Source organism: Uloborus diversus, chromosome 10, assembly GCF_026930045.1.
Source record: "Uloborus diversus isolate 005 chromosome 10, Udiv.v.3.1, whole genome shotgun sequence".
NCBI classification, from domain to species: domain Eukaryota; kingdom Metazoa; phylum Arthropoda; class Arachnida; order Araneae; family Uloboridae; genus Uloborus; species Uloborus diversus.
This window is the reverse complement of record NC_072740.1, coordinates 12,089,160-12,113,455: the sequence shown is the minus strand read 5'-3', so window position 1 is coordinate 12,113,455 and position 24,296 is coordinate 12,089,160. Positions and strand designations below refer to the sequence as shown.

General features: G+C 32.9%; 1 protein-coding gene across 1 annotated transcript in view; it reads left to right on the top strand.

The window, feature by feature from the left end:
* Window positions 1–24,296, top strand: part of LOC129231865 (synaptic vesicle glycoprotein 2C-like) — an 86,198-nt gene that overhangs the window by 59,065 nt on the left and 2,837 nt on the right. Inside the window, exons 5-12 of the mRNA XM_054866251.1 lie at window positions 1,128–1,279; window positions 3,013–3,146; window positions 6,171–6,254; window positions 8,237–8,335; window positions 13,688–13,776; window positions 16,426–16,787; window positions 22,478–22,618; window positions 22,712–22,871. Of these exons, the coding sequence (XP_054722226.1) occupies window positions 1,128–1,279; window positions 3,013–3,146; window positions 6,171–6,254; window positions 8,237–8,335; window positions 13,688–13,776; window positions 16,426–16,787; window positions 22,478–22,618; window positions 22,712–22,871 (1,221 nt within the window). The remainder of the gene's footprint in view (window positions 1–1,127; window positions 1,280–3,012; window positions 3,147–6,170; window positions 6,255–8,236; window positions 8,336–13,687; window positions 13,777–16,425; window positions 16,788–22,477; window positions 22,619–22,711; window positions 22,872–24,296) is intronic.

Below are 24,296 nucleotides of genomic sequence, written 5' to 3'. Positions count from 1 at the left end.
AATTTAATTCATCGTAAATACCATAACTGATCCTTAGATTTCTATTTTAGCAATACATCACAAGAAAATACTTATAAACGAGCAACGACATTTTGTATGTATTTTAGTTGTTTGAACAGCTTTAATAATGTTTTCCTAAGCTTTTATATGAAAATACAATAAAAAAAGATGAAGATTAGAAGTATCATTCCATTTCTTATCGTTGAATGAATTCTAAAAATTTAAATGAATTAAGAAACATTTCGAGCTTTTCTTTAATGAGCTTTGGCGATACTTTCGTCCATAGAAGCATTAAATGCAGTCCAAAATCCAAAATCCAATTCGAAACAGTCAGGAGTGGGGAATTATGGAGCATTTATTGAGTTAGACAGTTGATAATGTAGTTAAAATAAATATGAGCGTTTTTTTTTTTTTTTGAAAGCAAAAAATATATTGCGAAGCTTTAATTATCATATTTATATTACATCATTACTTAATTAATCTAATTATCATACTTATTAATTGTAGTTTTGATTGGAATAGTATCAATTTATACAATTAACAGTTAATACTTCTGATTTAGCATGCTTCCATTTTTCAAGTTCGTGCAACCTTGGACCCCTCCCTTAACAAAATCCTAGCTACGTGCCTGGCCCCAGGATCCCATAAATTACTTCATTTCAAGTATGGAGTCACACTGCAAGGACTATAGGTTTGTTAGAGGGGGAAATACCCCCCATTAACCCATTTTGTTGTTCAATGTTGCAACCGCTGTTTCATACCATCTAACTCTAACGAGTGTTATCAATGATCATGTGTGTGTATTTTAAATCTTGGACGATTATTTGTTTTGCATTGTTTCAATAAATGTACATACTAAATTTCATTAAAATCAGCACAGTAGTTCCGGAGATAATTGACGATATCTGAAAATTCTCTTAATTTCTTACACCAGTGTGTATATATATATATATATATATATATATATATATATATATATATATATATATATATATATACATTATTCTTTCTTTCAGAATCTTTCAATATATTACTACCTTTTCTAATGTATTTATAAACTTGCATATTTTTCTCAGTAAGTATATAGGCCCAGTAAAATATATTAATCATGTGATCATTTCTTACAGAATCGGGGGCTCCTTGCCAATTGTTTTTACATTTTATTCAGAATTCTTGGTTAGGAAAAACCGAGGACGTCACCTTAGTTTCCTGTTGATGTTTTGGGCCCTTGGAGGATTGTTCGTAGCCGTTCTTGCGTGGGGTATAATTCCAAAAAGTGGTTAGTTACTAAGCATACATTCCTCGTATTTTTTCCTCTCATATTTTCTCATTTTTATTTTATGTCATGTTTTAAATTTTTCAGCTGTTTCACTACTTGTAAATTTGAGAATTAATATATCATTGTGATAACCAAGTACAGGGTGTCCAGCAAAGGACTCCCTGGTTTCAAAATTAGATATCTCGGAAACAAAGGACGATATTGGAATAAAATAAACGGTATGTTTACTATGAAGCACATAAAAAAAATCATATACATGAACTTGGAAATTAGTTTTAAAAACTGCCAACAGGTGGCGCTGCACAATGTAATTGCAATAGGAGTCTCTATAAATATTGCTGCGAAGAGGTTAGTTGTTTCAGCAGTAGTTTAGTCTCTCAAATATGCTTACATATACGCTAGAAATTATCGTCCAACCTCTTCGGAGCACTATTTATGGAGACTTCTATTGCAATTACAGTGTGCAGCGCCACCTGTTGGCACTTTTTAAAACTAATTTCCAAGTTTCCGTACATGATTTTTATGGGTTTCACAATAAACATAACGTTTATTTTATTCCAATATCGTCCTTTGTTTTCGAGATACTTAGTTTTGAAACCAGGGAGTCCTTTGCTGAACACCCTGTATAACTCTGTACTATTTTACCTTGGGATTTACTACTGTTTCATTACAATTTGAAATTGAAAGTAGTTTGTCAAGCAAGAATTCACATTACGCTATTGCGCAGCGTTCGAAACCCAGATAGTAAGAACCAGTTCGTATGAGTGAAATAACAAGATAGCTAGGATGTCTTTCACATGATGACGGGAGTTGATTTCAGCGCAGTTTCTACGCTACTTCAAAGCAGCTATTTGGAATGTAGCATGCTAACTCTTTGCAATCACATCGCAGGCACATCAAATGAACAGGCCCTTGCGTCAGCATGTTAACTCTCTAAGTTTATTGTTAAAAAGCCAACACTAATCGTAATACAGCGCAATCGCATCTTAAACGCATCATGTGAATTGGGCCTAGTTGTATTATTACACTTTTTTTTTTTTTAATTTGCAATGTTTAATAAAGTTGCATTGTTTTTAACTTTAATTGGAGATAACTAGTGCAAATGATAAGAGAAACACTAAAATGGGTTGCTTTACAATACATGCTAAAGATAGGTGCTGATAATCCGTGCGTTTTAGAAAAAAAATTATGCTTTAAGTCTCTCGCACGGTTCGAGCTCTAAGCACGTTTTACTCTTCTTTTAGTTTACTTACACTGCTTTTCTATCCACTGCATCAATTCTTACTGATATTTTTTTCACTGAAGGAGAGTAAGTTAATAAAACTGAAATAAACGCAATAAGAAATACTGTCTTGAATAAATCTCATTATTTCAAAATATTCTTATTAAAAACGTTTTGGTGTGAAATTTTTTCATAAAGTTTCATAACGGAAAATAATAACTTCGTGATACGATAGAAGTTTAATTACTTATTTATTAATTATTTTTTATATATCATTATTTTTTAATTTTTGGTGTGCCTTTTTTTAACATAACAGATACAAAGAACTAGTTTCTCGCATTGAAACATTTACTTCAAAAGTTTGGATTTTTTTTTAAAGAGTATTAAGAAGTAGCATGTTAGAATTAAAAAGCATTACTGCTTTTCAGCTATGAAACTAGCACATTTTATTTAAGAGCTGCAATCCCGAACGGATTTTGTTACATCTACCTAACTAAACTTTATTTTTCAGGTGCTACCATAATGGACGCAAAGAGATTGCATTTCGGACGTTGGAGAAAATTTCTTCTCATATGCTCCATTCCTGCAATAATATCAGCTATTGGGACGACTTTTCTTCCAGAATCTCCAAGATTTTTACTTGAGGTAAGGTGATAACTTGAGCCTTACTGAATGGTTCTTCGTTTGCTTCATTTGAGTAAGATTTGAAACTTTGCTCAATAGATTAACTTATTCTAAACCATTGACTTTTTTTTTCTGAAATTTGCATTTCACACTGAATATTTTTGGATTAATTAAGGAGTGTTCTTAAATGTAAGACGATATCTATTCATAGGAAATTTTACTCTCACAAAAAGTGTCTTATAAGGAATTTTTAGTATTGCAAAATGATGAAACCCTACCATGTTTTCAAGGAAATGATTTCAAGGGTCAAGGGTCAGAGCGATCACAATCCCCTGCACAAAAAAAAAAAAAAAAAAAAATAAGCATTACGTTTTATATGTTTCCCGCTAGAACCAACTTTTCTCTTATAACTCAGTGACTGTGATCCTTCTGGCTTGAATGATACTGCTGATAAATTCTGCCCTCATCTATAAGTTCCCACCTTCGATTGTTCTTCGCCATGGCCCTTTATTTGTCAATATAATAACACTGGTGTGCAACACTGAGGCTCCTCAATATAAATTTACGTGAAAACTTTCCAAATCGACACTAATAATACATATTATCAGGTCCCTAAGATGCAACGGATAGCATAAGCAACAATTCCAAAAAAAAAAAATGTATAAAGGAACTTTGTTGAAAAGGTATCATAGAGAGACGGAAGGCCGAAACATTTTTGGGGCAGGTGTCCAGTGAGAAAAATCCAGCCTTTAGTAGGGGATATGCCCTTCACTGGTTGCTCTGCAAGTTCCACGTCATCTGCTCATGCCGATAATGTTGTTAATTGCCAGTATCAACTCCGGGATCGTTACAATCGTTAAATTATCTGCTACCGAGCGCCTCCCTAAAAAGTCTGGCTAGATGAGGTTTAGATCCGAGAACTTTCTTGGCAATCCATGCGTTCCATGTCTTCACTCTCTCTTCACTACAACAGCTCTTCGACAATAATTGCACTGCAAATCTTTCGACACTTTTTAACACATTTTGAACAGGAACGCTTGTTCCCTTTTTTAGAACACTTTTGGTATAAGAGGACTTTTCAGAGTATTTATTTGGTTCAGCACACTTTTTGGAACGAAATTAAGAATTTTTTTTAACACTGACACATGTCCCCTTTCTTAAAACTCCTTGTAGCAGAGACTTTGAAATATTTATGGAACACTCATCTTTTTCCGAATATGTTATAATTTTACTAGTTTTTTCAGTTAATTTTAAAGTTTCCACGCGTGTCAGGAGTCTACCGCCGGACAATCTATTGCTCAGTTTTCTATTAGAGATGGCCGTCCTTTATGAAGCATTCGTGACGCCAATGGATAGTGATCCGTTTAACAAAGCTTCTAGTAGTACCATAGATTGAGAGGTAGTTAGAGAAAACTGTTGAAATTATATTTTTGCGGAAGAAAACAATGTTTTCACAAGTGTGCCCAAATATGTTCTTAATTTGTTATTAAATGGACCGCAATCTGTTCTCAAATGTGTTTCCTAAGTTAAAACTTATAAAGTATCCTGAGCGAGACACAATCGGAACAAATTCCGAGTACATTTCTGTACACTTTCTTTTTCACCAAGTGCACATTCAGTCAACTGGAACCTTTTTTTCTGAATTGAATTGCTTCAAACCTGTTTCCAATGCGCATTAGGAATTTACAGTGCGTGCAGTATGGAAGGGTGTTGCCGTCCATAAAAGGGAAGTAAATTTCCATTGCATTTCTAAAAAGACGCACTTAAAAAAGAAGATCATTGTTATAATATCTGACCCCAGAGATTGAATCTCATTCGAAGGTGTGAAGTTGTGCACGGTCCACAAGCATGACGCCTCCCCAAACGAAAACTCCATGACGTCCAAGCCTGTCACTTCTGAAGACGTTGGATTGATTATTGCGCTCTTTTGCTTCTCCAGATGCGTACGCATCCAGAATCGCTACTAAGGCTAAATTTGCTCTCAATCGTTACGAAAGCTCCACCCCATGGATTATCTGTTTAATCCTGTTGTTCCCGGCACCCATAAAACGTATTCTCTTATGCCAAGGTATTAATCGACATCGTGGAGGTCAGGTCGCTGTGCGGACAAATCACCACTGTGCTGCCTCCTAGTCACAGTAAGACGCGATATCGGCTGTTCAATAGTGTGTTGACAGTGTTTTGCAATTTCTCCTGCTGTGTGTCTGCGGTTCTTCTTTTGAGCTGGGCAATATATCAGTCCCCTGCTGCCGTGATTGCTTGTTTACGATCACTGCTGAACAGTCCAACGGCTGTTCTTGTAGTTAAAAATTGGTCTCAAAAGTCAGGAAACGATGTTATGAGTAAACCCGAACTTCTCAGCCACACTTGTCAAACTTCGGCCTTCTTTCTTTTCTCAATGATTCAATCTCAGGTACGTCCAGATATCGTCAAAGCGATGAATCGTTCGACATTTTTTCCTGAGGCAGCTACTTGACGTCGCGTCGTGTAAACTAGAATGGGCCGTGCAATCGCTCTCTGAGATATTTTCACCCCCAACGTGCTCTATAGTACTTCAACATGCCTACATCATGTCTAACTGCGTGTCTTTACATGTGCTAGCGTACCTGACGCTGTTTGATCGCCTTATTGGTCTTTTACCCCACTCTGCATTTTGTTCTGCTGATACACTCATTTTCCATCTTCGTCCGCATTTTTGCACACCAGTGTATCTTAAAACATTTATGCAATATAGCATTTACATAATTTATGTAGTTGTTTGAAATTTAAACAAGCACTTTTATTTTGAAGCACCTATAGGGGGGGGGGGAATTTTAACTAATTTTACTAATTCTTTCAGGCTAAATAATTCATCTTTCGAAATAATAATTTACCTACAGGAACAAATTTAATGAGAAAATAGCTGTTGCTGAATGCTGAAACAAGCTTCGTTAGTTACGGTTTTTCTATTATTCGTTTGCTTAAACTGTGCAGTAACTCAGATTTATTATGAATTTTCATAGGTTTCAACTATGAATAATTTACTGAATGAAAATTCTCTTTCAGATGGGGCGAGGTAGTGAAGCCCTCTACGTTTATAAACAGATACTATCTTGGAATAACGCAATCAAAAGTGGAGAGGAATATCAGGTAAACTTTTGAATTAAACCTTTTTTGAACTAAATCGAACTTTTGAAAAATCAAAGCTGCTTTCCATTATGCAGAAAGTTTTGCAAGTTTTCTGAATTTATGTCGAACTTCAATGATAAAACCAAATACCATCCCCATGAATGGATCCCGAGAAGGCATGAAGTTTTAACAGTTTACTTGAGGCTGGAAAAACCAGAGTTTTTCCTGAATGAACGAAAGGGTCATAACACTCCTACATAATACATACATTAATTTTATATGCGTATTCAGGATTTTCCAATAATAATGATTCATTTGTATTGAACACTGATGAATTAATTTCTTTCCCACGCGTGTGAAAAAAAATGCTCCTGGAAGAAATGCCCGGAGAAAATGAAAAAATATTCCACCTGACAAAGATTTTTCAATTTTTGTCTCTCTCTCTCTCTCTCTCTCTCTCTCTCTCTCTCTCTCTCTCTCTCTCTCTATATATATATATATATATATATATATATATATATATATATATATATATATATATATATATATAATTTATTGATCAATCAATTAATTAATTAGTTATTAATATTTTTATTTTCATCACTTATATTTGAGTTTTAGTTGACTCCAAACGGCACGACCTTGAGGTTCCCGGATCTGAACGAAATTCATTGAGCTATTTCTCATTTACTCTAATGGGAAAGAAAAGACATTGGGAATTTGAAAGAGTAAAGCTTGTTAAAAAATGCTCAAGGATTGTATTATCTTCAAATTACATTTATTTCTTTTTTGAAAAAGACGTAGAAACAACGCTCTATTTTGAGTTGTTTCAAAACGCAATTAAAAGTTTTAACTTTTGTGTGTTTTATTGCTTTGATCGTAAAATTTCTAGTAACGGCTTTTTAGAAACATTTATAGTATCAAATATTATTGTAAAAAGCTTTTTCATTCTTCTTTTTTTTTATTTATTTTATGTTAATTATTTATTAATTTTATTATTATAATTATTATTATTTGCTAAATGAATTGAACTATTGAACCAAAGCCGTAGAACCTTAAAGAATTTGCCGGATCTCGTGCAACCATGTGTTCTAAGTCCTAGTGTTGTTTTGAAATATTCATTTCATCAACAATTAAATCTCACCTCATTTACAATTTCAAGCAGTGATTAAAATTAAACATACTTTATGACATATTCAAGTCCGTGGTTCAAACACAGCAAATTTTTTATGCAACTTTACTTTTTTCATTCTCAGTCTGAAAAAAAATCAGATACGTTCCTGAAAAATAATGGGCAACGAATGTGCCTCATCCCAGTAGCATATCTAGTAAAAATAGGAAAGTTTCCCGCTTAGAGTCAGTAACCTTCCTAAATTTAAACAGAAATCTTCCTGAAGAATTCAGAAGACTTCCAAATAAGAACGAGTCCCGTTTTTGGAACAAATTAGAAACCTTCCAAAGAAACGTATATGTTTTAATAGCTTGACACCATTTTGATTTACCAGGGACCTTGACACCATTTTGATTTACCTAAAGCGTTTTAGTAAGTTCGGCCAAAACTAATGCAGAATTGCAAGAAAATACCCAACACTTTTTTCCCGGAAATTCTTGAAAAGATAAAATATCCAGAGACTACATTTCTCCCTCATTTGGTACTCAATCAATCTGGGCAGGCCGGAATTAAGTTAAAGGCTAAATAATTAACAAAAACGCTACGTAGGTTTTGACACTGGCAGCTAAAAATATTTTTCACAACAGAGAGAGATTTTTTGCTATTGAGATGTCAGCATTCTAGCAACTTGCGGTAATTCAGAAAACGTTTTCACGGATATATACTTGATTCTCACAGGAAACTAGTGGAACCTATGAAATACCGGAAGTTACCGGGAAGTAATCCGTGTTGTTTTGAATTTTCTTACTGTGTATTATTAACCTTTTAAGACATTTCTGTTAGAAAATATTATTTGAGTACAATTTCGATTGATATTCATTATTTTATGTAGCTTACAGAATTAGATGTTCCTGGAAAGCGTCCAACCGTCCACGCTTCAATTCCATCCAACAGAGGGATCTTGAGAGAAATGTTGCGATCTTTAGAGCTTGTAAGTACTTTTGTCAATTTAATCTTAATTGTTTCGGTATTCGATATCGTAATTACAGCGGTTCTCACTACAAGGGAGCGTAACAGAATTAGAAGACAAAATTGCTCTAAAAAGTGAAAAATAATTTTATTCTTTAAACACCATCGATAATGCTTTTAAACATAATTTTTGAAGTTGGCGCAAAAACAAAACGTAAAATCCAGTGTAACCATGCTTCGTTCATATTTTTTTCAGAAAAGCATCCAAAGTTACGAACGAAACATTTATATCGTTATTCAAATATGTTGTCATCAATGCATACTTTATGTGATAGTGAAGAAACTGGGCCTGGTTAAATTTATAGTTGTAGTTGAGTTATGGCTGTGAATGATTTTATCTATCGTTTTTGCGCCAACTTCAAAAATTATGTTTAAAAGCATTATCGATGGTGTTTAAAGAATAAAATTATTTTTCACTTTTTAGAGCAAATTTGAAGTCGGTTCTATTTTTTTCAAAATTTTTTAATTTTATTCTTTTTAGTGTAAATGTAAGTATTTCAGAAATAGTAAGAAGTTACCATCACGAAACTTCACCTTATTTTTTTCATAAAAATGCTCCATACTAAAAAAAAAGCTATAAACACGCGTTAAACTTTAAACGATTGGCACTAAAAACTTATCTTTGTTCATCTTTGGAATTAATGTGTAGTTAATTTAACTACAAACATTTAAGTATTACGTTTTTCCTAACTAATTTACATTTCACAGCATTTAAGTTGCTCATGATGCAATTCTGTATTTTCTTACTTAGCTCCCATCATTTGTTATTGGCATAGATGATAACGAAAAAAATACTACTGTAGTTGAGGCAAACCTAATGGCAGCATTGTGAAGGCTAAGCAGATCCTAATCACTGCATCACCTCGCTTCCAGGTTAAGTTTTTATGGAGTAATAGCACTGAAGAAGGGAAGATTTCGATAATTCACGTATTGTTACTATAAATCAGCAAGGTTACCAAAATAAAATTATTTACGCCAAAAATGAGACGACAGAGCCAGATTCCCGATTATTATCGAAATATCCCCCTGAAGAAACTTAATGCTTGCTTCAGAGAAGCCTTCATTCAAAATTATCATTACAATTACTATTAATGGTTACTGTCGTATGGCACCGAACTTTCATAACAATGGGTTTTGAATTTAATCATTTAATAGGAAAATTGCATGAAATTTATGTTTTTTTGCCCATAACTTTTTTTCTAAAGGACAAATATGGTCAAACAAAGTAATGGGACCTAAGTTGAGCCATCCCCTATCCATTAAAAAAGAATCATCAAAATCGGTTCACTAGGTGAGACGCTGTGAGTGGACAAACAAAAAAAAAAAACATACATACGGTATGAACTAATAACCGCCTCCTTTTGGAAGTCGGTTAAAAATACGAGTATGTTTAAACAATAAAGTACGAGTAAAAAGTATAACTAAATATTATTGGCTTTCATTTTTTGTGACGTACAAATTTTTTCGACATTATCGCCTGTTTAGAGGTTTTATAGCGCAGTTTTCATCGACATCTCACTGAATCTGAATATTCAGCATTCGCATAGATAAAGTCAAAATATCCAACAAGGTATTAAAAGTGACCTCTGGTGCAATTTGTCGCAGTTACAACCAGGGGCGGACCGGATTCCCGAAAAGGGATTCTACCTTGACTACCACAGGTTCGAGGGCGCAAAAAAAAAAAAAAAAAAAAAAAAAAAAAAAAAAGACATTAAAAAAAAAAAAAAAAAAAAACCACTGAAGTCGCACAGGTTTGAGAGTGAGAAAAAAAAAAACAAAGTCGAACAAACTCGAGGGCACCAAAGGAAAAAAAACGAAGAAGCGCAGGTCCGAGGGTGCAAAGAAAAAAAATGTGCGTTACGGGACGTTCGGCAGAAGTGATAACTTTCATAGGATTAAATTCCTATCATTATTTAATCCTATGAAAGTAACAATTGGCTTATGATAGCTATAATAAGCAACGAGATTTTTGCATTGTATGTTATCTAAAAATCTTGCAAAGACTGCATCAAGTACAGTTCTGTGACTTGTAGTGGCTTCTTCTGGCTTATTAATCATTTGTAATTGTAATTTGGATTTTAGAAACGATACTAAATTTTTAGCTCGATCAGAAGAAAAATTAACATTAAAATCTCTGGTTAAAATTCAAGAGATTGTATAATAATCTTCATTAACTAAAGCAGAACCTTCTTGTGTATAATTTAAAAGCTGTTTATGAATAAATTGAATAATACTTGAAATACTTTGGTTTGGATATATATATATATATATATATATATATATGTTGGCAATAAAAATTTGTTGCTTTACTTCATTGAGACATTCCACTATAGTACACATGTCACCAATACCGTTTTGTGTAGCCGTATTAAAGGTTGTAGTATTATTAACATGTAATCCTATATAATCCAATATTTATGCAAACAAGATCATTCTGATGAACTGCTACGCCTCCTGCTCTTATATTTTGACTCTTTAATTGCACAATATGTTTAAAAGATGGAATAATTTTAGTATCATCATTTTCAAGCTATGTTTCACATAATAAAAGACTATTGCAGCATTGAGAGACTGAATACATAAGATCGAGACTATGAGCATTAAGGCTTTGACAATTAATTGAAAAAAGTGTTGCTGTGTTGTGTGATGCACATCTGCAACGACTTCCATTTGATTAGCCTCAAAATAATGATTTGTAAATAAATATTGAACATTTGAATACGTAAGAGAGAGAGAAATGTGCTTGCTGGTTAAATTTTTAATTTAAAAAATTTTGAAGAAAAAAAATAGAACTGACTTCAGAAATGCTCTAAATGAAAAACAATTTTATTCTTTGATCACCATTCAGACTACTTTTAAACATAAGTTTTGATGTCGGCGCAAAAACAATACGTTAAATGTCGTGTCGTTTCTAAATATTTCGTTTATCAGAAAAAACACTTAAACTTACGAAACATTTTAGATTTTACTCTGTGATGAACAAATTAAATGTTTATTTATTATTTTTGTTTTCTCGGCCGTCCCCAACCCCCGCATTGCGGAGTCTGCGGGGATGAAGTTCGTTTAAAATATGTACACCTTATCACAGTTCAAAACCCTAAATGAAGCGAGATATTTTTAGTATAACTAATCGCAAAAATGTTTTTTTTTTTTTTTTTTGAAAATAAATTTAAAGATTAAATGCTGTTTTGAATATATATTGTTTACAATGTTATTGGTATTATATTGTATTATTAAACTCACCTTTCGTTAATAGATTGCGTTATGATGCGACGATCATCCATCTTCTGTTAGTTTCATTACTTTTTCTACTATCACTTAACGCTTGCAGATGACCCAAAGAGTAAAGAAACAAAATTTCCCCGACCATGTGCGCTTCTGTCGTATGCGCGAACGAAAGGAATGCCAGACGAGAGTTGCGCCGTTGCGCGCGTTATGTCACAAATCGGTTTACCCTCCCATAAGAAGTTATCACTTCAAAAAGCAAAAGCACACTGGATCGAGGGCAAAAAAAAAGAAAGAAAGAAAGAAAAAATAAAACGAAGGCGCACAGGTTTGAGGGAGAAAAAACCGAAGGTGCGCAGGTGAGAGGGAGCACCGGCCCACGGGCTGATGGGACGACGGACCTGTCCGCCCCTGGTTACAACCTAATATTCAAAAACTTTTCAAAGATAAAACAGTGGCAGCCATCCAATTTATATTACGAAAATGATTAGTACTACATGGCAGCCTGATTAAAATCATAGATTACTTCTAATTGATTTGTGCAGTAGAACCTCGATTAACCAAAGTTGGCCTGGACCTCCTTTGATTTACTAAAAATTTCGGATAAAAGGGGTACTCAAAAATAGCTTTCTGGAGACAGTAGAAGCTTGAACTTCGGCTTTAAACATGTTCGCATTTACAAAATGACTACTACGTATGTTTTTTACGATATTACTACAATTATAAACAAACTTGCAGCACTACATTATGATTGTATTGACTCAAGAAATTTTGTATTAATTTATTTCATCTATCGTTGCATCGTTGCTCAAAATGTTTTCAGTAGATAACAGTAGTACGATACGTTTTTCAAAACATTGTAATAATGTACTGTTATTTCTGAACTTCATTGTCGAAAGAACCGTCTAAAGCTAAAACTGCAAGTACAATGTAACACTTGTCTCCTTAGAGATGCATTTTTTGTTGTTTTGTAGTCCCTAATTCTCTTTCAAACAAAGACTAGAAAAAATAACAGATCGTTTTAACACTTTTAAAAATTCACTCACTCCACTTGCAACCTTAGTTTTTCGAATAAAGTAAGCAAGTCAGAACTTCTGCCAGAAAACTATATACGTATAGTACACTTTAAAACTTCCTGAAACCATTAAGACATTGATTTCAAGCTTAATATTACGAATTATATTATTAATAATTATTAATTATTAATAAAATGGATAATAAACTGGGCAAAAAAAAATGCTTCGCGCTGCTGACACCATTCTTTGCTTATTCTTATATAAAATGACGTCCATATTATATGACCACTGTGTTCCACTCCATATATGACCACTGTTTTCTCCACCATCCACAATTTTCTGAGTGATAGTCCTCCTCCTTGTTTTTATTTACTTATTTATTTTTTATTTTTACCTTTCGATAATTCCTTAACCATTATTTGCATTTGGGTATGAAAGGGAGCATATATTAACCGTTGCATTCCTCTGAAGGGGTTGAAAGGGGAAAAGTTCAACAATATGAACATTTATCGCTAATGGGAGAGAATAAAGGGATTAGTCTCTCTTAACAGCAGCTTTACCTTTTTGACGTCCTAGTACGTTGTGTGTTCTCCTGTTACAGCATTTATTCTTTCATGTGGTACCACTATCGTCGGATGCCATCACAAATGAGAACTTTGACTTCCAGTTTCCCCACCAGATGGGGACATCTGGGCTCTCTTCGATACAAAACTGCATTAGGAATTAAATTTTATCAAGAGTACTTAAAGCCAAACGAGTGCTCAAGGGATCTTTTACATGCTACATAATCATACCTATGACATGGACGCTGTCGACTTTCTGCGTCTTGAAAAATGTCAATCTGAGTCAAGCTCATATCTGTCTCTTTGGGCGTAAGAGGCCAACGCTTAACCACTACACCACTATGTCGGCATTTATCAATTATTACCGGTAACAATGCTGTCATTACACATAATTCAATGCAAATTAAAACTGTCCCTTTTTTTAAATAAAAGTTATATCCAATTTACTTATCGAACTAATATACTTTTGTCCAATTTACTTATTGAACTAATATTAAAATAATTTTTCAGTGTTGGAGTAATGTAAGCCAAGTTTTTTCTACACCTCGCACAGCTATGACGCTTTACCTTTTGGCTGCATGGACCACAGCATCGTTTGGGTAAATTAACGTTTGATTATTTTATTATATGCATGAATGAAAGACAAATATATAGATAGATGCACGGAGTGCATGAAGACAGAAATGCATTATTTCATGTACGAGGTTCCATATTGCCACCCCTTCTTCTGGAGCATGCATATCAACCCTTTAAAGACCAAAAAATAAAATAAAAAATTAACCTTTGATATATCACCGTCTCAGAGCAACAGTAAGATATCTAATCCCAGAAATAACGCTAAGATATCTTACTGTTCCTCTGAGGCGACGATATGCTGAAAGCCGCTTGTTTAAGTGCGAAATTGCACTTTATCCCAAAATATACTAAATTCATTTCTAAAATTGAAAAAAATTTTTTTTATTCATATGTACGAATGAAGGCTTTCTCGGCCGGTGTCAATAAAATTAAGAGATTCCGGGTCAGTTGCTCAGATGTCATTTCCCTCGAAGCTTCGTTATCTCCGCCACTGAAGATGACCGCCGCAGATGCAGTCGAAACGTTTGGAGTTGATACACACGGACCACGGCGCAATAGCCCGGAATCTTTTAATTTTATTTTTCACTCATAACTCAATTTCTTTGAAACTTTCAAAAAAATTGTTAAATAGATTAATTTTAAGTATTAGTTAAAAAAAACAGCTTTAAAGTACCCTACTTTTTTTACTGTACATTTTTTGTTTATCAATTAAAATTTTATATTTATTACACTACAAAATAAAATGAATGATGAAATCGTATGAGAATGATATCTCTCATAATTTCAAATTTGTAAAAGAATAATAATTGAAAAACGTCATCGAAGTGAAATTATGCTATGGAATTCAACTGCTAACATTTAAGCTGAGTGGAAACAATGTGTTTCCGAATGAACCCGTGTTTTACTTTTTCCAAAACCTGGCATTGAATTTGAATACATTCAAATTCGAAATGGCATCCAAAATTTAGACATATTGGTCTTATTTATTAGAGCGTCGTGTTAATAATGCAAAAGTCAAGAGTTCAAAACACTGTTCGCCATGGGCTCAAAAATGTCGTTTTAATGGCTTATTCTCTTCGGCAGAATTCTGCTCCAAATTTCTATGAGCATAGAATTTAAACTCATTGCAGGATTCAGAGTCACAGCTCTAATTTTGTTAAAATCAGGATATAAGACTTAAACTTTAACATGGTAAATCGCATTTTAACTTTTGAAAAATATTTTAACGAAATAGAGGGATAGATTTTCATTTATTTTGTTGCTTTATTACTCATCGCTTTAGTGTGTAGCAGTTGATGAGAGCGTTGTGCTTATAACACAAAGATCATACAATTGATCTTCCTATGAGCCGATAAATAGTTTTTGAACGACTAACTTTCTTCAACTGAATTCTGATCCAAATTTTCACGAATTTATAATCTTAACTCATTGGGGGCAGGCTTCTAAACCAAATTCTTGTTGTTGCATTGAAATCAGAAAAAAAAAACTTTTATTTTAACTTTGCAAATCACAGTATCTAACATTAGATTACTTCTCAAAGATGTTTTTTTGTAAGTACGCCATAACTTCCTTAATACTTCAACAAAGGTCTAAATTAAGGCATCATTTTAAAGATTTTTTCACTACCAGCGAAAAACAGACGATTAATTCAATTTTGCTTTTATTCAAAAAATTACTTTAAAAACCGAGTTTTTGAATACTTTCGGTTGAGCGCGAATGTTTCGCTCGGATCAGCTAGTCTTATGTAATTGCTAATGAATCATTCCACGTCAAATCGCCTAAATTAAACAGTCGGCCGTGCCCACATGTCTCCAATTTTTTTTTTTTTTTTTTTTTTGTGAATAGATATCTTCAAGATAAGTTCAAATTATTTTTTTTTTTTAGGTTTTTTGAATGAAAATTACGTTTTCGAGATTTTTTTTTCAAAAATTCGATTTTTGATCTTTTTTCCAAAGTGAACAACTTTTTAGCGCTTAACTATCGATACAAATCAATTTTTATCCTTTGACAGTCCAGTATTAATTGTTCTGAACAGTTTTTGGTCTTTTTTAAGCTTCAGAGGGCTTTAAAGTAATAGAAAACTTGCATTTTCTGAAAAACAAACTTTATTTTTTATTTCCAAAAAACAAAAAAACACCCTTCTACTTTTTTTTACATAGCAAGAAAATGATTTAAAAACAAAAAAGCTGCTACAAAAAAGATTTGGTGCATATCATAGTAGGTACTGCGGACTTGTTTAATCTCCCAAATGAAAAAGCATAAAAACTGACTTTAGATAAGGAGTGGCAACACCCATCTATTCACAGAATACTTTCTGTTATTTACACTAAAAGATAAAATTATTTGCTTGAAATGGATACCAAATTCAGCTTAATTGGTTGAAAAATAAAGAAATTAGAGAGAATTTTCTAAATTCATTCTGAAAAATGATCAAAAATCGAATTTTTGAAAAAATTCTCCAAAGCGTAATTTTCATTCAAAAAAGTATAAAAAAATTAATTATGGCTTGTCTCATAGATATCCATTTGTAAAAAAAAAACATGGACAAAATCGGAGACATGACGGCACATGGCATTAGGCGATTTCACGTGAAATGACCCTAATGCATTTTTAAAAAACATATTTCACCAACAAGCTTTTTTTACATATTTCTTATTCTCTTCCAAATCTAGGTTTTATGGCATATCAATTTGGCTCCATGAGTACATGAAAAACTTAGAAGATGCTACTTTCAGCCTAAAATCCTCAAGGCAAGATGGGAGTTTAATCCATGACCTAAACATCAACTCCACCATCGAAAACACTCACTTCACAAATTCGTCTTTCATCAATATTCGTTTCGTTCAAATGCTCATCAGCCATTGTACATTCCAAAACTGTTTTTTCATCAATTGCACTTTCAGCAATGTCCGCACCAGTAGAACATACTTTAAAGAATGTGATTTTATTCAAACAGAGTTTTTTGATACAGATTTGTATGATTACAAATTTCAGTCATGCTCCCTCAACTCTAGTTATTTTATCAGCCCTAAAGGTAAATTTATGTTTTTATCTTTTTATAAGTGAATTTACTGAGCTTGTTTTTGATGAACTATTATTATATATATTATTACTCAAGAGTATTCTTTTCCTTTACGCCGTAACTGTTTTAATAATTCATCAGGCTTCAAAAATAAGACCTCATTTTAGTTTGTTTTTCACTGCTATCGGTAAAAAAATGAACAAATAGAGTAGCGGTACCAGTAACAAACATGCTTAAGACATCGGTCTCAGGTTAACTCATATTTCTGAGCATTTTAATGTATTTAGACTTTTAAAACTATTTTTTCTCATGCAACTACATCTCATCTAACGTTTTGCTACTTCTAGATCCTCTGAATTAATTAATTCTATTATTATTTGATCAATTTCGAAAAAAAGCTTCAACCCCCCAGTAACAGACACCGATAATGGGGTTGTTTGCTTCAGTCAAAAGTAGTACTTTTAGTCCCTGAAATTGGTAGAATAAGCAAAAAAAAACATGGACCCAGAAAATTCTTTCATTTTCCCAACAGTTATTTTTTGGTTAATTTTTTAAACTGTCCGATTTTTCAAACAAGGCGTGTTCTTGATGACATCACAAATAATGCTCTTTGGCGCATCTTTGTACCGCGTTTCCACGTTATGATAATCAAGAAGCGAATTAAAATTGCGCTCTATGCTTGCTATCAACCATATCGTTGCCAATACACGTGAGTAAAGATGCGAATTAAATATTTTACTCTGTGAATGGCAACACAGAATGGCATTTCATCATTTGTGATGTCATCGGCAAGAAATGTAAGCAATGAAAGCGCACCGAATTAAGTTTTTTTTTTTTTAATATTAAACTTAAACAAATTATTTAAAAAATAGTTAGATCCTATGCTTTTAAGCATGTTCTTTCAGAAAAAAATACTTTTAAAAATTTTGGAAACGACCCCATTCTGATGAACCCAGTATAGGATGTGGAAAGGATGAGTAATGGACAGAATTACCCTTTTCTCTTCAAAATGTGCAAAAGTTCTTTCTTTGAAGATCTAAAATCTTATTAGATTCAAATGAAAATGAAACACCGGCAGATCTCGTGGTGGCTGTTCATAACTTTCCACCACTGCCTCGTAAATACCAAATGAATCACAAAATTCATTCTGATAACACTAGATGGTTGCACCGTATTCACGAGTCGCAGCAACATCAGTTTTACCCGCCTAAAATTCTTATTATTTAAATTTAAACTTATGACTGTCTGTTGCTGGACCCTTGTCTGTTACTGGTGCCGTTACCCTAATTCATATTTAGGCTGTTTTTCGAAAAAAAATTGCTGAAAAACGAAAATTTGGATTTTTGTTGTCGATCTAGGAACAACAGATGCCGTTTATCTATACATATAATAAAATAAGATGTTTGTGTGTGTGTGTGTGGCGCGCTTTCCGGGAAAACGGTAAGGGCTAGAAAGATGAAATTTGGTATACAGTTGCAGTTTTTGCCGAAGATGTGCACCTCGGGCTTCGATTTTTGACATTTTAATTAGAAAAAAAGTTATTTAATGTTTTATGTGTTTTTTTTGCACTTTTTAGTACATTTTACCTCACAGACCCCGAACCAAACGTACCACACAAATATTTTTTGTACTATAGTGTAAGAAATTTAATTTCAAATATGATGAAGGAAAAAATTTTGAAGATAGAGCAGTTTTCGTATTTTTTATGAATTTTTGAAAAAACCTTTAATTTGCATTCTTTCCTGGGTTTTATTTTTTTTCTAATATCATCCTGCGAGAAGTATCAAAGCCTCATTTCTAAAATTTAAGTTGGTAATAGTAAAAACATTTCGCCCTCTTCAAAAGAAAAAAATTCTTAAAAATACGCAATAGTTTTTTTTTTTTTGCAATTTTTTTAATGCTGAACACATCACGTCTTTCCACGCATCGGTCGAAAAAAAGCGTTCTTCAATCTTTTATGTCTCTGACGTCACTATTTGGATTTCGATTCGATATTTAGGATGGAATCTTAATCGCAAACAAATGTTAATCTTTTTTTTTTACCTATATAATAGTTTACTTCTACATTTTATGAAGTGATGACCCCGTGTTTTTCCGGCAGTGCTTGCTTTTTTTCTTTCCTTTTTTTTTTTTTTTTTGTTTTATTTAGGGATTGCATTTATTTCTTTTTCCATTCCCCCCCCCCCCCCGCCCAAACTGGACGTTTTGCTGTATCTATATTATCTACATTTCATAGTTGTGCGCATTTATTTCAATAAAAACAGCGAGATTTTATTTTTCTTTGTCAAACGCTACTTTTTGCACACAACGGGGAATTTTGGGGATAACTTTTTTTTTTTGCTCTACTTGAATAAAAAAAAAGCGATTTTTTGAGGGATCTTTGTTTTTATTAGGAAATGGGTGGGGAGGTTAAAATAAATAGAGATGGATAAGAAAATTAAGAGATAGATTGTAAGGGTAGATAGCCGCCGAAGGCGGCAATCTTGGCTTAAAAATGTGAATGGCACAAAAAAAGATAGAGATGGATTGATTAATACTACTGTCAAATTTATTTAAACAGCCGCCGAAGGCGGCAAACTTAAAGTAAAAAGGTAAATGATAAGTTAGCCAAACAGCCGCCGTAGGTGGCTGCCTGCATAGAATGGCGAATGGCGTAAGAAGGCGAACCAGCTGGTCGCCGCAGGCGGCTATGATGAAATAAGATGTTTGTGTGTGTGTGTGTGTGTGGCGCGCTTACTGGGAAAACGGTAAGGTCGAGAAATTATTCTATTCAAATTAATAATAGTATAGATATAGATTGATTGATACCGCCACGAAATTTATTTAAGCAGCCGCCGAAGGGGGCAACCTTGGCGTAAAAAGGTGGACCAGCTGGTCGCCGCAGGCGGCTAGTAGAAAATAAAGGGAAACTTTTTAACGTTTGATTGAAAAAATATTTCTAAATCTTTTTTTTTTTTTTTTTTTTTTTTCACGAATAAAAAAAAAAGCGGAAAAAAAATGAAAATCGGAAAGTGGGAGATGGACGTTACTCATAATATTGATGTCGAACTACTATCGATTTGATGCGTATACCACTTTGTGTCGCATTTGATTAAATTTTAAAGAATCATTGATTGTGTTTGGAGTGTCTACGATCGCATATATTTTGCACATGTTATCTAGCACTATAAGACAAGCACGAATCTGTTTTCAGTTTATCCAGTTAAATAAAAATTAATTTATCTCAACCCTTATCTTTCAGTTTTATTAATTGGTCCAAGCTGAGACATGTAGCAAAACACTAGAGCGTTCAAGACTAAGACTAAGATTCTAACCATGGGTGTCGTAAGAGCAAGGAAATAAAATTACTTTAAAGACAAATCACAAAATACTTATAAAATAACAAATAATGTCCTGAAAGATACTAATATCAAGTTTACGCCCGTGAGAGTTCGAAGGAGATGAAATAAGGTACACTTTCACCTGCCTTTTAAGAACTAAATTAAATTTATTCGAAATACAAAATATATCAACGACGCAAGGATATTCAGTAAATCATTATTTTAGAGAAAACTATTTAAGTCTCGAGTACTTGTGTTGCTTTTGGGTGGTTTTCAAATGCAGTGACACATTAGGTTTGACACAATTTGAAAGTTTTTGTTGTTATAAACATAGACATGTGGGAACTCTCGCTCACTTAACTAGATGGATCATCCTCTGATTGAAAAGTGATTCCTTTTCAACCAACGATCGTCCGCCATTTTAAGCTTACTATCGGTTCGTTGTCCGCAATTTTTGCGGGGATTTTTCAGTTTTGAAGTATTACTTTCAATGGAACATATTATTTTTTGAAAGAAAAATTGTCCCAAAATAATTTTCGCTTGGAAATTACCGTATTACCCCGCACTATCTGGCATGCCGCAAAATTCGGGGGGTTACCAGATTTTCAATAACACTTACCTGGTGCTTTCCGGCAAACAGGTGGTCAACCTACAAAGGTTGATTTATATGATAAGGGCTAATTCCGTGCCTGAAGGAAGAGGTAGACAGCTGGTCAACTTACAAGGGTGGTCAACTTCACAGGTTTTACTGTACGTTTATACATGATTCGATATTTGACTATCCTACTTGTTTTTCAATGTAAAGTTTTTCGACGGATTAAAAGTCAAAAGAAATTTTTTACGATCTATTCATTATAACTGATATATTGACGAAAGAAAAGCTCTGGTCGAAGTCAGGAAAAATATAAGTAACAAAAATAGATATTACATTTCCTTCATGCAGTAAAATGCTAAGACATTAACCTTGCAAAAGTGATGACATTCAAAACAAAAAAAGACGAGACAGAGGGAGAATATTTCTTTTTCGAACTTTTTTTTTTTTTTTTGCTTTCTTTGCTGTGTTCAGTTATGTTATTTTGTTTCGCAGCAAACCTTAGCATATTTCTAAAACTTCCTAATTCCTTGAGTGATTATTAACTGTTGCTTATCCAGTATTTAAGAAAATACTGAAAGATAGTTTTGGGTAACTTTTGTGTATGATAGAAACAGCAAGACATTGCAATGTTTATAACGATAAACGGAACAATAAGAAGTAGTCAACGTACTTTGAAACACTTTCAAATATGTTCGAAAAGCTTAAAAGCTACATTGTGATCAAATGCATGTACTTTCGCTAGATTTTGGAGAGTAATCTCAAAAATGTTCAGTTTTTATCCGTGTTTGTACATAATTCTATGTGAAAGTGCTTTTTCGTAGCAACTTCTTTCATTCACCATTGAAGTAATTGAACGATGTCAGAGCGCATGCGCAAACGAGTCACCCAGGTATTCGGTGGACTTTTGGTACCCTTATTAGCCTTGTTCACCCAGTGAGCTGTCAAAAGGCATCTTCAACGCCTTTTCTAGCCTCCAGTGCACCCTGAGGCACCGTTTTTTTCAACATATAGTGAAAAACTACACCCAATAGGCACCTCTGTTTTTAACAGTGCAGAACATAAATTATTAATGTATTTTTTATTTATTTATTCTCCAGAAAAACTGCAAGTTTTGTAGTGTAAACCAGTTTTGCAGGAAAGCAATGTTTTGAAATGATAATTACTTTAACCTATTTTTCGAAACTACTTATTTTTTGTCTCACATTTTACCGTCCAGTGAACCAAAGTTAAAGTCACTATATCTGGATTTTTTTAGCTACTACATAGCCACATTACATTCATTTTAACCATTATTTTATTTATTTATTTACTTATTGTTAAGTATCAATATCAACGTACAAAACTTCGATTCATTTTTTATAGAGGTAATCAAGAGTATTTATGTTTAAAAAAAATGTCAGGGCATTGTTTAGCATGAAAATCTCGATAATAGTGCTTTGAAGCACCATGAACATACATACATACTACATACATACAGTATGTTGTAAAAAAATCATTGTACAAGTGGTCACTTTTCACTTGCCTTTTACAATCGTTGTCTACTGAAGCAAAGTAGGTGCCTTAAAACGTTTGTAACGGTTAAAAACTAGCAGAAATTTGAGTCAATTTGAATTAAACAAAATCTAAAATTCTTTTGCTTCTTCTTTCACTATGATGTCCTAAGCATGAGCTTGCGCTGCTCTTTTGTTAATCCATAAAACTAATAAAGTTACCCCACGGATTAATTTTTTTTTTCTGAACTCATTTGGTCATAAATGATCCTATAAATATTTTTACATTTGTTCTAGGTGGTTGCATCTTGGACTTTGATATAAATTTCAAGTTGGCAGAACTCTTTTACGAAAATTTATTTACGCAGCTAGCCATTTTGCCTGGGACGTTGATATCTTCATTCGTTTTAGATAGAATTGGGCGTGTCAAAACGCTAGGTAAAATTTACGTGACGTCATTTTAAATAAACACTTTGACTCATACAATATTCAACAACCATGTAATTGTGTTTTTTATCGTTGATTTTACAGGTATTTCTCTGGTGCTTTCTGGCCTTAGCGTTTGCTTCTTATGGCTTGTTGAAGATAAAGAAAAGGTTATAGTGTTTGAATCTGTGTTTTCATTCTTTTCCATATTTGGGTGGAATGCGCTAGATATTATCTCCACTGAAGCTTACCCAGCCAATATAAGGTAATTAAAAAGCTCTAACTGGTTGTAGTATTATAATATTGAATTCAGCCTTTTGTGCCCTTCCTCCATAGTCTTTGGATCAATTGCAAATGAACAATTTACACCTGTATTTATTTATTTTTCTTTTATTTATTTATTTACTTTATTTCTTTATTTTTTAAATTTATTTACTTTATTTCTTTATTTTTTACTCATTTACTTTTATTTTATTTTATTTATTTATTAATCTTAATTTTATGTTATTTATTTCTTTATTTTGTTTATTTATTTTAGTTTAGTTTTTCAAATATGCAACGATGTAAAACCTTTTATAGTTTGGATTTACCACTATTCACACCTGTAAAAAGTTGCTTTTGCAATATCAAGAGTACAGGATGTCTAGAGTACAAAATAAATCCCTGTATCACAGGTGTGGTACGTTAAATGTAATCAATTTATTCATTCAAAATATATTCCACACAGAGGTAATATCAGTAAGTTTTGAATCTATTCAAAAAACGTTCGTATGAGCCCCTTTTGTTGCATGTCATGAATTTTGAAATGTAATTCTTACCAACCTTTGTGCAACGTGTATGTATCGATATTGGCGATAGCAACTGTGAAAACAGCTTTAAAATCAGTCACGTTAGTTGGAGTTGGAGACTCATACACCAGAAGTTTCAAATCACAGAAGAGAATACAAAAATATCGCGTGATGAAATATCCGGGGATCGTGGTAGCCAAGGCAACATTGCAGTGTCAACGGTAGATACGTATAGTAGCGTATTAGTTAGATGGCTCTCCACATTAGCAAGAAAATGATGGTGCACCATCCAGCATCAATGCAGGCAAGCTGCACAAAGACTGGCAAGAATTAAATTTCCGATTTGATATAAGCCGCATATAGGAAAAGGAGTTCATATCGAACATTATTAAGGAGTACATTAAAAACATATTACCTGCGTGCATGTATATTTTGAATAAAAACCTTGATTACATTTGACGCAGTACACCTATGAAGTGTTTTCATTCACTTTTACCTACCCTGTTCTGTACCTTAACCGAGGTTTAATTGTTAACCAACTGAGATATAATCCAGAGTAGGGTAATAATTCTTATTTTGCACAGTATGATTATACTTAATGAAAATCATTTTACTGTCACTGTGATACTGATTATAAGCGTATCGTGCCTAATTGCATAGAGGAAGAAGGACTTGATTTTTGAATGAAATCCGGTTATCTTAACCATTTTTTAATATACATATATATATATATATATATATATATATATATATATATATATATATATATATATATATATATATATATATATATATATATATATATATATATATATATATATATATATATATATATATATATATATATATATATATATATATATATATATATACGTATATTAGGGTCGTGATTAGAAAATATT